Genomic DNA, 18724 nt, shown 5'->3' on the forward strand with positions numbered 1-18724 from the left:
CAGACCCTCCACTCGGCTCTGCACCAAAGGGCCACAGTCGGTTCTGTTGATGATGCTGCAGATGGTGAGCTCTGTCTTAATCTTGGAAACAAGACTGGCAGTCTTTACCATTTCCGCTAGCCGCCTGAAACCAGACAGTATCCGCTCCAATCCAAAGTGACACACGTCATTGGTACCGACATGAGTCACCACCTGCAGTTGGCTGCACCCTGTACTCTTCATGGCATCCAAAAGCACCCTTTCCACATCTGGAATGACTCCCTCTAGAATGCACACGGAGTGCACACTGGCTTCCTACCCCTCCTTGGCAGCCATGTTCCTAAGGGGCCCCGATACTCGCATCCCCACGTTCGATGGCCATTCCTGTGCTCAGACAGCTTGTTGGTCATCATGCCCACATAGAATGAAGCACAACAGTTGCAGTTTAGCTTGTATATCACATGACTGGTTTCACAGCTAGCCCTGCTTTTGATGGGATAGGTGATGCTTGTGACTGTACTGGAGTAGGTGATGGTGAAAGGATGCATGGGACAGGTCTTGCATCTAGGTCTATTAGAGCGATATTAGCCATGAGGCAAGGTGTTTGGAGCAGGGATTGTATAGAGATGGACAAGCATATTCTCTGGGCAGTGGAATACTACTGTGAGAGGGGTGAGAAGGACAGTGGTTAGGACATTCCTCATTTCAGGGCATGATCAGAGGTAGTCGAAATCCTGGCACACAATGTGATTCAGATAAGGACAGAGGTACTGCTTTAGCCAGCTTTGAGGTGAAGCTCAACATTGAGGAAGGTGGCTTGTTGGATTGAGGAGGACCAGGTGAAGTGAATGGGGCAGAAGGTGTTGAGGTTCTGGGGGGATGTGGATAGGGTGTTCGCACTCTCAATCCAGATCATGAAGATGTCATCAGTGAATCTGAACTAGGTGAGGGGCTTGGGATTTTGGGTGTTTAGGAAGAAGTCCTCGAGATAGCCTATGAATAGGTTGGCATAAGATGGTGCTAAGTAGGTGCCAACTGTTATACACCAGATTTGTTTGTAGATGATGCTGTCACAGGAGAAGGAAGGTGTAGTTGGTCATGGTGACCAGGAAGGATGTTGTAGGTTTGGGATCTATCAGGCTTCGGGAAAGGTATTGTTCAATGGTGACTATGCCATTGGCAGTAGGGATGTTGTGTAAAGGGAGGTGGCATAAATAGTGACAAGCAGGGCACTGTGTGGTAAAGGAATAAGAACTGTGGAGAGTCTATGGGGGAAATGGTTGGCACCTTTTATGTAAGAGGTTAGGTTGCAGGTAATAGGCAGAAGGTGTTGGCCCACAGAAGAGTGCAGATTCTCTCAGTGGGGGCATAGTATGCGCCCACAATGGGGTGGTTGAGTTTATGGGCTTTAGGAAGGGTGGGTTTGTTGGCCATGACAGAAAGTGGGGGAGGTTTGGAGGTTGTTGTAGAGGGGTGGATAGTGGCATTCTAAGGCAGGAGTAGGAAGTGACCAGGTTGCAGAGTTTTATGAGGTGGTGTAATGCATGCTGCTCCAGTTTCTAGAGGGTAAGAATTTCTGTATGTAAGATGAGACCCAGGAATTTGGGATTGCACAGCAGGAGAATTTTGCAGATGGAGAGGGGGTACCGCAAGGAAGTTTGGGCCTGATTGGCTTGGTTTTGCAGGACTATGTTGGTGAAGGTTAAGGAATGGTGGAATCTCAAGAGATGGAGGTCATTGTGGAAGGAAGGGTTGCAGCCAGTGATGCATAATTTGATGGTAATGCAATTTGAGAGGAATCCCATAAGCCAAGAAGTAATGGAGGAACAGGACACTTTTCTGTATTGGTGCAGATGGAAGGTGCAAGGATCAATGAAGGAAGATAAACAATCATAAAAATACATAAATAACATAGATATACACGTGAATAAATTCACAACAATACAACAAAACTAAGTGGGAAAGCTACAAAAAGGACAGAAAATGGATGGATTTTCACATCGATTTCAGTGCGTTTTTGCCTTTTCCTACCGGCCTATTGCCCAGCACAGAACCTCGCCACAGAGTCTATCTCTATCCTCACCACTACCACTCCCCACACTCCTACATTCTACATGCTTTGTAAAGTCCATAAACCGAATCACCCAGGATGACCCATTGTGGCCACTTGCTGTGCCCCCACTGGGAGAATCTCTGCTCTTGTGGACCAACACCCTCAGCCTATTACCCACAAACCTACCCACCTATATAAAAGATACCAACCATTTCCCCCACCAACTCCCCACAGTTCCTGTTCCTTTACCATACAGTACCCTGTTCATCACTATTGACACAACATCCCTTTACACTAACATCCCTAAGGCCCATGACCAAGCCACCATTGAACGCTACATTTCCCAATGCCTGATGAAATGAAATGTCGTGTGGCTAGGGCCTCCTGTGGGGTAGACCATTCACCTGGTGCAGGTCTTTCGAGTTGACGCCACTTCGGCGACCTGCGCGTCGATGAGGATGAAATGATGATTATTAGGACAACACAACACCCAGTCCCTGAGCGGAGAAAATCTCTGACCCAGCCGGGAATTGAACCCGGGCCCTTGGAAACCAAACTTACAGCCTCCTTCCTGATCATCATGAACAACTACAGCCTCACCCACAATCACTTCTCCTATGAATGCATCACCTAAAAATAAACCTGGGGTATGGCAGTGGGCATCTGCATGGCACAATCCTATGCCAACCTACTCACAGACCATCTTTGGGAATCCATCCTAAACACCCAGAATTCCAAACCCCTCACCTTGTTCATATTTATTGGTGACATCTTTGTGATGTGGATTGAGTGTTAGAAGACCTATCCACATTCCTCTACAACTTCAACACCTTCTTCCCTATTCGCTTCATGTGGTCCTCCTCAACTCAACAATCCACATTCCTTGATGTTGACCATCACCTCAATGCTGGCTGCATCAGCATCTTCATTCTTTATCATACCTACCAAATGCTGGCTGCATCAGTATCGTCATCCAAAATGGTTCAAATGGCTCTGAGCACTATGGGACTTAACATCTATGGTCATCAGTCCCCTAGAACTTAGAACTACTTAAACCTAACTAACCTAAGGACATCACACAACACCCAGCCATCACGAGGCAGAGAAAATCCCTGACCCCGCCGGGAATCGAACCCGGGAACCTGGGCGTGGGAAGCGAGAACGCTACCGCACGACCACGAGATGCGGGCTATCTTCATTCTTTATCAGACCTACCAACAACCGGCAATACCTCCACTCTGACAGCTGCCACGCAGTTCTTTACATACAGTCTAGCAATCCTTGGCTGTCACATCTGTAGTAATGAGCAGCCCATTTCAAAATGTAGCAAGTGTCTCATTGAGGTCTTCACAGACCATAATTACCCTCCCAGACCTTTACAGAAACAGATCTCTCATGCCTTATCTCTCCAGACACCCACCACTTCTCAAAATCCCATCGTCTGACCACAGAGGAGAATACTTCTCATGGCTCAGTACTATCCAAGACTGGAGCAACTGAATCACATTCTGTGTCAGGATTTCGACTACCTCTGATTGTGCCCTGAAATGAGGAATGTCCTACCCACTATCCTGCTCAATTCTCTCGCTGTAGTATTACACCACCCATCAAACCTACACAATATCCTTGTCCATCCCTACACAACCCCTGCCCCCAGCACCTTGCCTCATGGCTGATATTCCTGTAATAGACCTAGTTGGAAGACCTGTTCCATACACCTACACACTACCACCTACTCAAGTCCAGTCATGAGCACCACCTATCCCATCAAAGGCAGGGCTACCTGTGAAACAAGTCAAATGATCTACAAGCTAAGCTGCAACAACTGTGCTTTATTCTATGTGAGCATGAGAACCAACGAGTTGTCTGACCACCAGAATGGCCATCATCAAACTTTTACCAAGAAACAGGTGGACCACCTGGTTGCTAAGCAAGCTGCCCATCACAATGTTCTTCATTCTAATGACTGATTCATAGCCTGTGCCATCTGGGCCCTTCTTACGAATACCACCTTTCCTTAATTGTGCAGGTGCGAATTCTCCCTGCAATTTATCCTGTGTTCCTGTAACCTGCCTGGCCTCAACCTTCATTAGTCATAGTCATTGTCCTTCACCCAACTTATCCCTTCCCTGTTGCCACTCCACAGCCTTTTATTCCGCACATACAGGCACAGTCTTCTTACTTCTCTCCTTTACCATCCCCACCCCACCCTCCGGCCAATGTCCTGACAGCAACTAGCTGCCCTACCCTCTCTCCACCTAATCTCTGTAAGCTCTCACAAACATTATTTTACCATACCCCACCCATACACTGCTCTTCCTCCCCCTCACCACCCCTGCCTAATTCTTATCCCCACCACCCAGATTGCTTCTCCCATGTGCAGTTGCTGGCAGTCTGGCCTTGGCAACCGGAGACAGTGGTCATGTGAGTGTGAGCTGAGTTTGTGTGAATCTGTGTGTGTACGTTGTCTATGCCAGAAGAAAGCCTTCTGGCTGAAAGCCTACATGATTAGTAGTCTTTTTGTTGTGCCTGTCTATGACTCAACATCTCTTCTGTGTGGTGAGTAGCGATCCATCCTTTTCATATTATTGTCATTATGCCATACTGGATTTTCCATTGTTTAACATAGGAAGAAAAAATATATTGGTTGCCGCTGCCCCTAGGAATGTAAGCTCTCAGAGTTTAAACAGTGAACCACACTGTGATGCAGTATGCCTCTCTTGTAATATCTATCACTGGAGTTGGATGACATCTTCATAATGATTCCATGCTTACTAAATGAACCTGTGACAAAACTCAATGATTTTCTTTGGATCTTCTATATTTCTTCTATCAATCCTGTCTGGTACCAAACCCAGACCAACAATCAATTCAAGTATTCATTGAATGAGGGTTTTGTAAGCTACCTGCTTCGTGGGTGGACTATGGTACACTTCCTGATGATTCTTCCAATGAATCTGTCTGCCATCATCCCAGATAGTTCATTGATGTTATTGCTTCCAGTGATTGTTCCCTAATTGTGTAATCATATAAGGACCAGTCAAATAAAAATAGGGCAGATGAAATAAAAGTAAGTGAACTGTTTATTTATTATTTCAAAGGTAATCACCATAACTGTTTGTATATTTATCCTGATGTGAGACAAGACAGTCACTCAGTAAGAGCCTTCATCGAAAAATGTTTGTCTTTGCCTACAAAGCCATGATTGTACCCAGGAGTGCACCTCATTGTTCAAAGCAAATGATAGTCACAAATGTGTTTCTTTAGGGCTCCAAAAGTATGTAAATTGCATGGAGAGAGATTGGGACTGCATGAAGGAAGTGTAAGGCCTTCCCAACTAAACTTATGCAGAGTAGTAAAAACAACCTAACCATCATGTGGACCTAGACACATTTTTCCATGAAGGCATTGACTGTACTGTGTCACAGAGGGATAAATATATTAACTGTTATAATGTTTACTTTTGAAATAATGAACACTTCACTTACTTCTTTTCTGGATGTCTCATTTTCTTTTGACTGCCATAGAAAAAATAATAGGCCTATTTAATGCAATATGTTAATTTGTTGATACTGAGGGTCAATTTTCAATCCCAGTACCAAGTGCCAATCCTTCACACATCTTCCTATGAAGGAAGAACCTTTTGGAAGAATACAACATATATAAACATTCCTACCTAAATTTAAAAGCTCTGTTGAATGATGTGTTTGCATTGAAAAACAGACACTATTTTGATTGTTCCGCATCTCTCATAAATGTGAAAATTAGCCTATTCCTACTGATATCGAACTATGTCTCATGTTTTACATAAGACTTCCTATACATCTTAATTATATAGGTTGGTGCAAGTAAAAGTGGCCTGGATGAGAGGATGTGATTGGAAGCAGCATTAATGGATGAGGGAAAGACCTACATTTACTTCCAACAGGATGGAACAAATGGAACTTTTACTTTTTGAGTGAATTTATTGTTTTCCTAATTTCAGTAGGAGAGGTGGGTTGGATTTCAGTTTTATCAAATTGCATAGGCATTGTGTCTTCCATATACAGCCTTGCATTATCTAATAAATAGCTAAACCCTATTTCCTCTCCAACACTTAAAAATTGTTATTAAAAATATTTTCTACTTCTGGCTTTTTGTTAACAAACTTTTCATTGAGTTTTCTGTGTGCAGTCTTCCTGAGCTCTCAGTTTTCCTTTTAACAGTATTCCAAATTGTTTTAATTTTATTATCAGAGGTACTCCTACTCACACATAACACACATACTTCTGGACCTTTTTAATAACTTTTCTTAATACAGTGCAGTAATTTTTATAATGTTTGACAGTTTCTGGATCATTACTCTGCCTAACTGTCACATACATTTCCCTTTTCTATTTACAAGACATTTTTATGCCTTTAGTAGACCATGGCTCTTTAGCTGGTTCCTTACAATTATGTTTCACTATTTTCTTAGGGAAACTGTTTTCAAATATACAGGGTTAGTCTGAATGATGGACCCATTTTCAAAACTTTATTCAAGTACAAATCCAAAATGAACAAGCTTAATACCAATGAAAAGAGGAAGTTTCAAAGTTTTTTTCATAATGTTTGATACCAGTTTAATAAATGTAATAATTTGTAATTAATTAGCTTTTAATGTTTATTTAATAACTACAAATGTGATAAATGTTATAAATGTTCAACGTGGCTTCTTTGCTAAAAATTACATGCTGTAGAAATGCATCATCCTCTATATTTGCTAGCACATAACCACAAAATGCAAGTTGCTTCTATCTGTCATTGGAGTTGAGAGCTTGCACATGTTGTAATCAGTAGAGCTAGTACAGCAAACGTTGTCTCAGAACTTCCCATACAGTTGGTTGGGGTATTCCAAATTCTCCACCAGCTCTATTGGTAGACTTACTGGGACTGCACACAAAACTTCCTTGAATTTGTCGGACATCATCCTCTGACATACGCAGTTGGCCTGTGCTTTTTCCTTTGCACACTACCATTCTGTTTAAATTGCTTAAACCAACAGCTACTGCTTTTGTGAGATGGTGGTTGAATACCAATTGGTATGAAATGCCCACTGCACTTCAATTTGTGACACTTTTCACAAACTCAAGAATGTAGAAAACCTTGTACTCCATAGTCACCATCTCACTCACAACTGACAGTGAAATGGAATGACAGCCCTATTGCCCTGTGAACTCTACCGGCTGCTTCTGAAACCATCACCGCCTGCCAAAAATTTGGCACAAAGCTTGTTCATTTTGGATTTGTACATGAATACATATGACTTTTTGAAAATGCGCCCATCATTAGAATAACCCTGTACTCACAAAGGTATCACGAAATAGATTAAATTTTAAATTGGCATTAGATTCACTGTACACCTCATCTCAATCTAACTGTTACAAGCTTTCCCTAAAATTTGCAGTTGTTAAATCGTTAATTGAATGCACTATTTTGGAAGACTGTTTTGCATTTCTGTATGGAGCTATGTCATATACTGTAACTAGCTGTGCATCATGATCAGACAGACCACTATTAACATTTCTGTAATACACTTCTTATGCTTTACGTAAATTTATGGCCAAGGTCTAATGTTTTATGATATCGCTAATTTTTTAGGTTTCAGAAGATGACAAATTAATTCGTTGAAACAGGTAAAGTGAAATAAAAAGATCTGTCCAACTGATGACTGAATTTTATTCTGAAATAAATATTCGTTAATAAAAATTCGTAGTTGCCTCAGGACACATCTTCTCAGTCATCCCTCCTTTTATTAAATCTGTGCCACATATTTCTTCTCTCTTTGATTTTATTCAGTACCTACCTCCTCATCACTCAATTCACTGATTCAATTTTCATTTTCATTACATTGTTACATTCAATCTTCAGCATTCTTCTGTAGCAAAACAATTCAGAGGCTTCTATTCTTGTCTACACCACTGATCACCCATGTATTAGGGCAAGAGTCTAAAACTGCCATAATTGATGCAGCTGATTCCATGAATGTTGTGCACCAAGAATTAAATACTGCAGAAGATACACACTAGTCAGTGCTTGGCATTATAGCATTCTTTGTACTTCTCCTGGGCAGTCAGAGTCACTATGCAAGCCAGCAACCTCCCAGCTTCGATCCTGGTGATGAGGTGTTTTATGTAGTCATCCGAGCTATCATCTGGTTGGAACAGGAAGATTATAGCTACTGTTGTTTCAGGTTTGTGACCATGGAGCAGAAAGACCAGTGTGAAGCTTGTAGCGTGTTGTATGCAAATGTTGTGACATGCATATTTGTCCCAATCTCTTTGTTTGACATCAACACACATCAAGAGCATATCTGACAACAACTTATTAAAGCACTCTGTGATGCTGTTCTTCTGTGGATGGTAGGCAGCAATCATCCTGGGAGTGATGTTGCTACATAAAATTATCACTGATACTAGCCCAATGGAAAAATTTTCTGTGATCAGAGATCATCACATTGGATGCTCCATGCTTCAGAATGATGTCTTCTAGAATGGACCTTGCAGTTTCAGGAGCTTTGGCAGTTGACACAGATTTGGTGACAGCATAGTGGGTGATACCAGATACTGCGCAGAGGTAAATGCATTGGCGTTCCTTACAATGGCCCATGTAGTGTCTAATGGATCAGTAGAAACTGGGCCAGTGGTATCTGCATCAGATTTTGGATGAGCGCAACAAATAACACCAGTTGAATCATAGTTCCTCTTACATGATGTTCAGTCTATTAATTGGAATCCACTTTTGGTTGGTTGCTCAATCTTCAAGGCTCGCATGTTTTTCAGCAATGCTGGAACTTTCCTGTGTTCAGCAAGAATGTCACTTAATACACTGACGATTGGAATTTCGTCCAAGCTGATGTTTTCTGCCAAAGGCTTTCTTGAAAGGCAGTCGGCATCCTGGTGTTTGCATCCACTTTTCTGTACCATGCGATATTATACTCCTGAAGCTTCAAAGCCCCTCTCATGAGTCAACCTGATGGATCCTCCAGGCTAATCAGCGAGGACAGAGAATGGTGATCCATCAGAACAGTGAAAGGTTTGCCAAATAAATGCAAATGGAATTTTCTAATGGCCCAAACAACTGCAAGGCCCTCTTTCTCAGTTCTAGAGTACATCATTTTAGACTTGGAGAGCACATTGGAAGCATACACTACCACAACTCCTTGAATTTGTAGAACTGCCCCTATCCCAAAACTGCTAATGACAGTATGAAGTTCTGTCTCAGCATTCTTGTCTTACAATCTTAGAAATGGAGATGTTAGCATTCCTTCCTTAAGGTCAAGAAAAAATCTTTCTTCTGCCTTGTTCCAGGAAAATTTGGCATCTCCTTGCAGTAGTTCTTGCAAGAGATGTACTTTTGTCAAGAGGTCCTTTATGAATTGCTGGTAATATGATCACATTCTGAGAAAATTTCTTGCATCAGAAATGTGCTGAGGAGTTGGGAAATCTCTGACTGCTCTTATTTTCTCTGAATCAGGACAGATTCCATCAGCTCTCACTAAGTGTCCAAAGACTTTTATCTCTTGGGTGACGAAGAGCTACTTTTATGGATTCAGGTTGATATGTGCTGTCTGAACAAAACTGAACACAATTGTCAGTCGGCTTAAATATTCTTCAAATATTTTTGAAAAAAAGAAAATGTCACTGAGGTAGGAAAGACATGTCATCCATTGAAGGTGTTGAAGCAGGTTGTCCATCTTCTGTTCAAAGGTGGCTGGAGCATTATACAGTTCAAATTGCATAACTTTGAACACGCAGAGCCTGTCAGGAGTTATGAAGGTGGTCCTTTCCCAGTCCGCCTTGCCAGTAGGGCATCTGAATGTCAATAGTTCAGAAATTCTGTGCTCCTTTCAAGCAGTTTAGGTTGTTATGAATGTGTATCAATTGATAGACACCTTTCTTTGTGATTTTTTTCAGTTCTCAGGAGTCGACACAGAAATGCCACATGCTGTCCTCTTTCACAAGGACTACCAGATAGATCCGAAGACTCACTGAAGATTCAGGTATGTCATCTTGCAGCATCTTCACCACTTCTTCCTAAATTATCCCTCATTCAGGTGATGACGCATTATATAATTGGCACACTATATGAGTGTCAGCTAAATGGTGGGTAATCTCCAATGTTGATACAGTGTTTCATCATGCACCACTTGATCTGTCTTTTCTCCACTCTGGAAACTGATGCACAATGGATAATACTCCCTGACATTGTTCCTTGGTCAGGATTGATGCTATTAACAGTTAATAGTGTCTTAAGATGTTGGATAACAACCTGGTCAAAAATGACCCAGAGCAATCTTTGTTATGTGTGCTTGTTGGAATAGCTTTGTCAGTCTGGAACTGTGATCTTCCACACCCTATAACTGCTTGTGATGCCTGCCAGAAGTCCCATCTGAGAATAACATCATAACTACAGTCTTTTAAAACAGCAAATTCTAAGGGCTGTGTTCTATCAGCAATAGTTATTTTTGCAATAGCTGTTCCTGTTGGCTGGATGTATTTCCAATTTATGATCTTCAACATGATTATTTTCATATCGCAAACCATAGTATTCTTTAGATGCCAATGGTAGCATTTGACAGTACAGGAAAAGAAGTCGCTGTATTGATTGCATTAACTAGTGCCCAGACAGGTTCACCATCAGTTATGGTGATGAGATTTCCTGTTATTTTGGTAATTGTTGTCCAAGGGGGATATCATCTGTGGGGGTGTAACCTCTGTAGGTAGACACCTCAGTTTTTTAAATTTGGCATCTAGATAAGCAACAGGGAATGCTATGCCATGTTTGGGAGTGAAATCATCCATGGTACAATTATGAGCGTCAGTCCTCAGATCGACCGTAATTGTCTGCAGTTGATTGACATGAATAGGAGAGTTGTGATAGCTGATGTCTTGTGGTGTAACAGTAGTCAAACACTCATCTTCTCTCTCTGCACTTCCACAAAATGTGTCCATGGCATCCACACTGAAAACAGACTAGCGTGTTGTCCTCCTTCCTCCAAATGTCTGTTCTTCTATGTGGTGTTCTGCTTGGTGGAGTAGTTAGTTGTATCTGGGTTAGTTATATGCTAAAGTGTCATTTGATGGTGGTGGCATAGGTCTTAGTTGGCCGAGTCCATTCTTCATGGTCTGCTCGACTTGTGATGGAGATTGGTGGCAAAGATTGACACACTTCCTCTTCGACATTCTCTATTACTGCCTGAAATATGGGGTCGATGCCCTTGACTGCTATCTGTTGTGTACTTGATCTGACATTTCTGACTGCCATACACTGCTGTACCACTTGTCTTACTTTCTGGCATTTGAGAGAAGCAAGGTCTTGGTGGTCTCCCACAACTCCCAGAGGATCACATTTGAAAGTCAATCATATCTCTTTCATTCAACTTTTATTTATTTATTTATTTATTTATTTGTATCCTTAGTGTGGTGGCACCACTTGATGAATTGTTCTGTTGTTGTGACATCCTTTTGCCAAAAGAGCTTGGTACATGTCTTGTGTGAATCCTTTCATTGAATGTGGGATTTTCTTGCCTTCTGTCATATGCTGATTCACAATGTTGCAAAGGGCCAAAACATTTTGCATGTATGACTGTTTCATTTCACCATAGTGTTGGGCCCTGTTCTTTAATTGTTCTTCTGTGAAATTGACTTGCTTTTGCATGTCACAAGATGTTTCCTTCAGTTCAGCTGGAATTTGTCCAATCTATTAAGGTTCTGTTCATTGTTTTTGAACTACTATAGGCAGGTGCAATTGAAGTAAAAGCACATGCTTGTCAAACACATCACGTCATCCCAACTGTTATATCTGGTAACTCAGTCAAAGCCTTTCAGCCTTTTGTTGGGTGCCAACCACCCTCTGGAAAGCACTGATGGGTTTCTGATGTACAGCTGACTTACTACTGACAGAATGGAACAGAATGTGATTTCTGCAGCTCCCATTTTTTAATTTCTTTTATGTGCACCGAGTGATGTGGCACATTGGACTCGCATTCAATAGTTCGATGGTTCATATGCTGCCCATCCAGTCATCCAGATTTAGGTTTTCTGTGATTTCCCTAAATTATTCCTGTCAAATGCCATGATTGTTCCTTTGAAAAAGGCGTGAACGATTTCCTTCCCCATCCTTTCATAATCTGAACTTGTGCTCCTTCTCTAATGACCATGCTGTCAATGGGATGTTAAACTCTGATCTTCCTTCTTCCTTCCTTCCTCTTATATGTGAAATCTCACTTCTTAGAGAAGTCCCAATTAGCTGTAAACTTGAAATGCATTCATTTAACAGTTTTGACTAATTCTCTTTCCTGCTCCAAAATTTTTACTCACTTTATCAGCAGCCACAATCCAGCACAGAAGACATAGTACCCTACAGGAAGACAAGATGTAGGCTATGCATATTGGTACCAGAAAAATTACAAAGCACGATACAGAGGCAAACTCATGGTTCAGTTTTAGCTGGATAGTGTACCTGCAGAGCCACAGAACACAGAGCTTCACAAAATGACTGGTGGATGAGTGCAAACAGGATGTCAGTCATTACACAAAAAATTGTCACATATGCTCTAAGGGCAAAACTCAGTCATCAAAAACACATCCTTGCAGTGGTTACCAGAGGCAGATAAACCATTTCATATGACTGTCATGGATATACTTCGCAAACACCAGCAGGAAATCATTATGTACTATTGATAATTTACTTCTGTAAAGTCAGCCGGGAGCAGTCACATTTAAACCCCTCACAGTTCAACCTCACTGTTGACGCTAGCAACTTCAAAGTCCAATGGTTGTTAACCAACAGTAATAAGTAAGTATTTGTATCTAATATCTTCTGATGCACCTGTATCCTTCTTTGGCAGAGAACTGCCACCCATACCCAGCCATTCCTGAAACTATTTTAGACTACCTTTTTTGGAAGGCAATTTGAATGTACATACCTCGATGCTTCCTGTTGCCTCGATGAGGTCGTTCATGTTGAGCACTGCTATTGTTTTCTGAATGTCCAAATGTTTTGAACTCAATTGTATAATCTAAAGCTGTTGGATTCACCGATCTTGGACAGTCAGATGAAACAGCAAATGTAGCATACGGACTCATCTCATAAATATCTGAAATATTTTCAAAATCATTGTAATTTCCATGTGAAATGAGAAAGAATAAATATTTTTGTCTAACATTTACATTTTTTTCAGCTGGATACTTGTTTCTATAATTATGAACCTAATATATAGATATGTTCACATAAAAAGAGCATACATTATAAGAAAAAGGTTGCAGTTGAGGAATTATCTCACTGCTCTTCTTCACATTCTCTCCTACATTTTTGTGAGTTGGTTTGCTTTTGTGTGTGAGCAAGGAATGTCTGTGTTGTACATTACTCACTTATTAAAAATAGAAAGTCAAGAAATGTTATTGCTAGAAAGTCTGACATTTGTCTCACCAGATGATGTATCCATTTGTTTTGAGGTATGATGTTCATCTGATTTACTTGGTGAAGATGAATATATCTGTTGGAAATTTCGTTTATTGTCCATTTCAGCTGCTGCCTTGCAAATGCTGGCACTTTCAAGAGCATCCTGACATGCTCTGCCACCAAAACTATCCTTGCACTGTCTGCAAGAAGGAATAATTCTACACAAAGCCAGAAAAATTAGCAAATAAACATACTAGGGCTTCACTAACTTACTTTCTGCGTATTGCAACATATATCAGAAGTCCAGCACTTAATAATAAAACTGCAGAACAGACTGTGGATACCACGACATAGATGTCTTCATAGAAGTGGGGAGTATCTGTCAAGCTTTGACTTTCCTGCATTGGAGCAACAGTTGCTGAAAAAAGAGAATAGCTCACTGTACTCTTACTTAAAAATATATGCATACTGGTTGATTCTACATTCATTGAAATTTCAGCACCAAACTTTCTTAACTAGTAAGAAATGTTGTGGCAACTTTGCTGATGACTTTTTTTGTTATTTTTCATGCAGGGTGTCTAATGAAGCAAGCTGGGATATTTTTACTTCCTCTCTTGTTTTGCCATCTGCCTCCTTAAATTCGTTTTTTCACTTTTAACTCATTATCATTAAGATATGTGAGTATAATCTGCATTTTCATAAAAGAGAAAGGTTGGCCCTCAGTTTTAAAGAATATAACACCAGATCTAATGTTGTGCTTAGTTTTATGTATGTAATTGATTTTCTAATTTATTTTGACTATTCCTAGTTACTATCTTTTGTTACAGGGTGAAATCAGTAATTGTTTCATAACTTAAATTCTATTGTTGACTTATAAACAAATATAAATTCTGTACTAATGACAAACATTTGGAATTTGAAACACAGACACTTACAAACAAATATAAATTCTGTACTAATTACAAACATTTGGAATTCGAAACACAGCCATTCTTAAAGTATTTCTTTGGCTTTATTCGAAAACATGTTAGCAAAGCCAGCCCTTCATTAATTCCAAAGTAATTACCAGTTTTGTCACAAGTATTGTTTGCATAACTGTATCTGTTGATTTTATGATTTAAACAAATAATTCAGCCTAACTCTTGTAGTGGAAGAAACTGTTAAAATAACGGAATTTTTCTAGGTATTCAGTTTTGGGTTTAGTGTTGTAGGATTGCTGGATCCAATGCAGCACACTATACCACATGTAATAAGCACTATTTTATTACTCGGAAGCACACATATACAGTTATATACATTCTTGATTCTCCGTGCATGTGAGTACCTTTTTGCGTGCGGCCACAGACTGGTCACAAAGAGCTTGCCAAAACAAAGATATTACACGCAATTTGGTTGATAGTCACCACTTTAGTCCCCCTCCCCAGAGTGTGGAGCACAAAACATAAATATTGGGGCATACGTGTAAAGGAAACACCCAGGGGGAAGGGAGAGGGTGTTTAAACTGAAGTCTTTGAGCCAGCGAGGCAGGCGGATGGTCCTGCCTGATCGGGGCAAATCCTTGTACATTAGTCAAGGGATCCAGGGAGGGGATGGTGCGTTGTGAGGAGTGGGGTAGTGGACCTGAATGCCTGTTGCTATACGTACGACTTTTACCGTTGATGTGTCAGTACCAACAGGCCAGGGGACAGACTGGAGAAGATGAATGTGGGTTGTCATTGGGGCAGCTGGCCCGTTCATAGAAGATACACACATTATCTGGCTGCATAACAAAAAATCTGTGTTGACATTCACTATCACTTCTGTATATGGGTTGACAGAATCTCCACATGAGTTGTCGTCGGTGACATCACACGTTTCGAGGCTGGCCCCTGATACATCACTAAATCCTAACAGGGGAGAGGCAGGGGGCTGCCTGCAGGAGGGGGAGTCATCACACACATCAGTCTGTAGGGGAATTTCACAGGCACCTGTAGCACTGTCACACGACTAGGAGTGGGTAACGTCGCACGTGCGGGAATGGGTGTCACTCACAGACCATCGGTAGATGCGGCGTGCAAGGCAAGTGTGAAAGGGGGCGGGGACTGACTGGATGGGGTATCAGGCAGTTCTCCTAGAGATCACACTGGTTTGAGGCCGCAAACAGATAACATTTGAGGTATGCCGTTAATGAGCACTTCAAACGAGTTGGTACGCTGCGATATGACTTTGTGCGGGCCCAAGCTGACAAGCCACACATGCTCGTGCCCAACTGCGACATTGTTTTATCATCCAGGGCCAAACGAAACATTTAGATACCAGATGCTGGTGGCGTGAATACCAGGGTGTGCCAAGTCGTGGATAATATTAAAAATGTCCTGGCGGAGAGGTGCAGCAATCACCGGACATATGTGTCCTGTTAAATGTCGCAACAGATGGGTGATGAAAACCCAGAAAGTGTCTGTAACTCTAGTTTCAGTCCTGTTTTAACATCGGAGCACTATGTGGCGAGTTTATTATCCTCTGCTTGCAATTTAGGGAGTTCACTGAGGTCCAGTTCTGAAGATAAAACTGACACACAAGATAGAAAATTGGCTATGACATTATCTGCCCCTCTGATATACTGTATGTTGTTCATAAACTGACATATGAGGTCCATATGTCGAAAATGTCTAGGGGATGAGTCCTTGCTTGTGTTACAGAAAGCGTACAACACTGGCTCATGGTCAATAAATACCATGAGATGGCGACCTTCGATATCATCTTGGAAATATTTGGTAGTGGCGTGAATAGCAAACAGTTCCCGGTTGAAGGTTGACCATTTATGTGGGGAAGCAGACAGTTTGTGCGAGAAAACTCTGAGCGGCTGTACAATAGAACACATGGATTGCTGAAGTACTGCCCACACTGCTGTATCACTAGCGCCTGTAGTAAGCGAGATGGGAGCATCAGTAACGGGATGAGAGAGCGTAACGGCCATCTGTAAGACTGACTTTACGTTATCAAATGCGCAATGCATATCTGGAGTCCACGTGACGGCCTGAGACCCTGAAGTGTTTTTTCCTGGGAGAGCATCCGTCAGTGGAGCTTGTATGTCAGCAGCATGGGGGATGTGTTTGTGATAGTAATTTACTGTTCCAAGGAAGCAGCAGAGCCCCTGAAAATCTTTGGGCAAAGGCACCGTACTAATGGCCTCGACCCGTTCAGGTAGGGGCCAGATGCTGTCTGCAGAAACCCCGTGGCCCAGAAAAGTGACACTAGTGTGGCGGAGTTGTGACTTAGCATTGTCCACTGCAACACCATTTGCTTTTAATAGTTGGAACACTGTATTTAAATGGAGTTCATGTTCCTCGAGGGAGGAAGAAAAAATTAACAAGTCATCCAGGTACGCATATGCATAGTCCAGTTTTCCAACCAAAGGTTGATGAACCATTGCCATGTCTGTGCAGCATTTTTAAGGCTGAACAGCATAAACAATTACTCGAATAACCCAAATGGAGTGATGATAGCGGTTTTTTCAATGTGCTCTGGTGCCATTGGAATTTGGTAGTAAGTCTTGTGACAGTCGATTACACTGAAAATTTGTGCTCCGTGCAGTTGGGAAGCAAAGTCTTGAATATTTCGGACGGGATAATTATCTAGAATTGTTCTAGTGTGAAGCACCTTATAGTCAGTCACTGCAGAGGTGGAAAGTGTCACCTTCCATGGGCACCAAATGAATGGGTGATGACCAACTACTAGAGGAAGTGTGAATTGTCTTACTATCTAAAATTGCTGAATTATAGTTTGGCATAGTTTTTCCAGATTGAAATGCCTAGCCTTTGCACGTACTGGTGGATCTTCTGTGGTATTGATTCTGTGGACAGTACCGTTGTTGATTGTGAACACTGATGGTCATGATAGACCCACACCCGATTCACTGTGACTAACCTGTAATGCACATGCTTGTATGTCCCAGGCCGGCGGGTCAGCAACAGTGGCGGTGATCCACTGGTAGTCCTTGTTGTGGAGCTCAGTGGGGTATTTGGTAGTGTTGTTGGCACAGCTTCTGTCCAGCACCAGAAATGTCACGTGGTGTCAGTGGTGGGTGTGAGGAAGTGGTGTGTGCTTGGGGGCTTGGCCATGTGTAACAGCTGGGCGACTTGCTTACGAGAGTCCATGAGTTTGGCTTGCAGAGCGGCTATGCTTAAGTGGAGGGCTTCATTGCCGTCCCGAAGTTCGTCTTGTGCAATCAAAGCGACAGCACTGCCACAGCGATTTCAGCTAGCTCACATAATAGAGTGGCGCTCTCAGATGAGAGGGAAGAGATATCTGAACCGGTGGTACAGTCTATCAAGTTAAAGGTTAGTGTACCTCATTGTAGGTTGGATGACAGTTATTGGCTAAGAGAAAATCTACTCCGAGCACAGGTTCATCCACCTCCGTGATAACAAAAGTCCACTGTAAGGGGGTGTTAACATCCTGCATTTTAAGGCTTAAATTAGTTCCATGAGATTGGATGAGGGTATTGTTGGCGGCTCAAAGTTGGGGGCAAGGCCGATGCTCGAATTTAACCCTTTAACTGCTATGGACATGTTAACGTGCATGGCTTTGTACCTGTCCCTGTGTGCTCTGAACGTGTTTACATGCACCACCAGTCCTTCTACCTGGTACTCGGAACGTTCACAGAACCTGTTGGGAACGCGCATGGCGAACGACATTTCTTAGCTGTGGCACCAAAGCAAGAATGGAAATAACACCAAGTGGGACGGCCCATGGTGTCATCCGTTGCACTGGCTGAGGTCGAAGTGGCAGTGGAGGGAGTCTTTTTAGAAGATTCTTCCGATGGTGGCGTTGCAGTAGTGCTGGTAGGAGAGGAGTTATGGTAGCAGCTGCCAGATGGCGTTGGATCTGCGCACATCCGCGGACCGAGTCATGCATGGTACTGCACGATGGAAACTGCTGAGCAGGTGTGCCAACCTCTGAGGCCTGAGGGCTCCCTGGGGGGAGGGGTGGGGGTATGCGGGGATGGGGGCAGAATGTTTTAAACCTGGTCTGTGATCTTCAGTTTAGTGTCTAGTGGGGCTGAAGTTACATGCAGAAGGTGAACTTGAACTTCAAACCAGATGGTCCAAAGTGTAACGTCCAGCATGTAATGTGTGTCTATCATGGTGTGAAGATGACGCCAGAGCTGCGACGGGGATCTGGAACCCAGTGACTCATGACTGATGAGGCAGATAGTCTGTCAGTGTGGATAGTCGCTCAAGGATGGTACGTCGGGCAAACGCATATTTGTCCGTAGTGGGGGACGAA

General features: G+C 42.3%; 1 protein-coding gene across 1 annotated transcript in view; it reads right to left on the reverse strand.

Moving 5' to 3' along the window:
* LOC124780155 (Down syndrome cell adhesion molecule-like protein Dscam2) overlaps positions 1-18724 on the reverse strand; it is a 436971-nt gene that overhangs the window by 43308 nt on the left and 374939 nt on the right. The window contains exons 29-31 of the mRNA XM_047253760.1: positions 13730-13874; positions 13484-13656; positions 12981-13151 (exon numbers count right to left, since the gene is read on the reverse strand). Coding sequence (XP_047109716.1) covers positions 12981-13151; positions 13484-13656; positions 13730-13874 — 489 coding nt within the window. The remainder of the gene's footprint in view (positions 1-12980; positions 13152-13483; positions 13657-13729; positions 13875-18724) is intronic.

This window comes from Schistocerca piceifrons, chromosome 1 (genome assembly GCF_021461385.2).
Source record: "Schistocerca piceifrons isolate TAMUIC-IGC-003096 chromosome 1, iqSchPice1.1, whole genome shotgun sequence".
In the NCBI taxonomy this organism is placed as follows: domain Eukaryota; kingdom Metazoa; phylum Arthropoda; class Insecta; order Orthoptera; family Acrididae; genus Schistocerca; species Schistocerca piceifrons.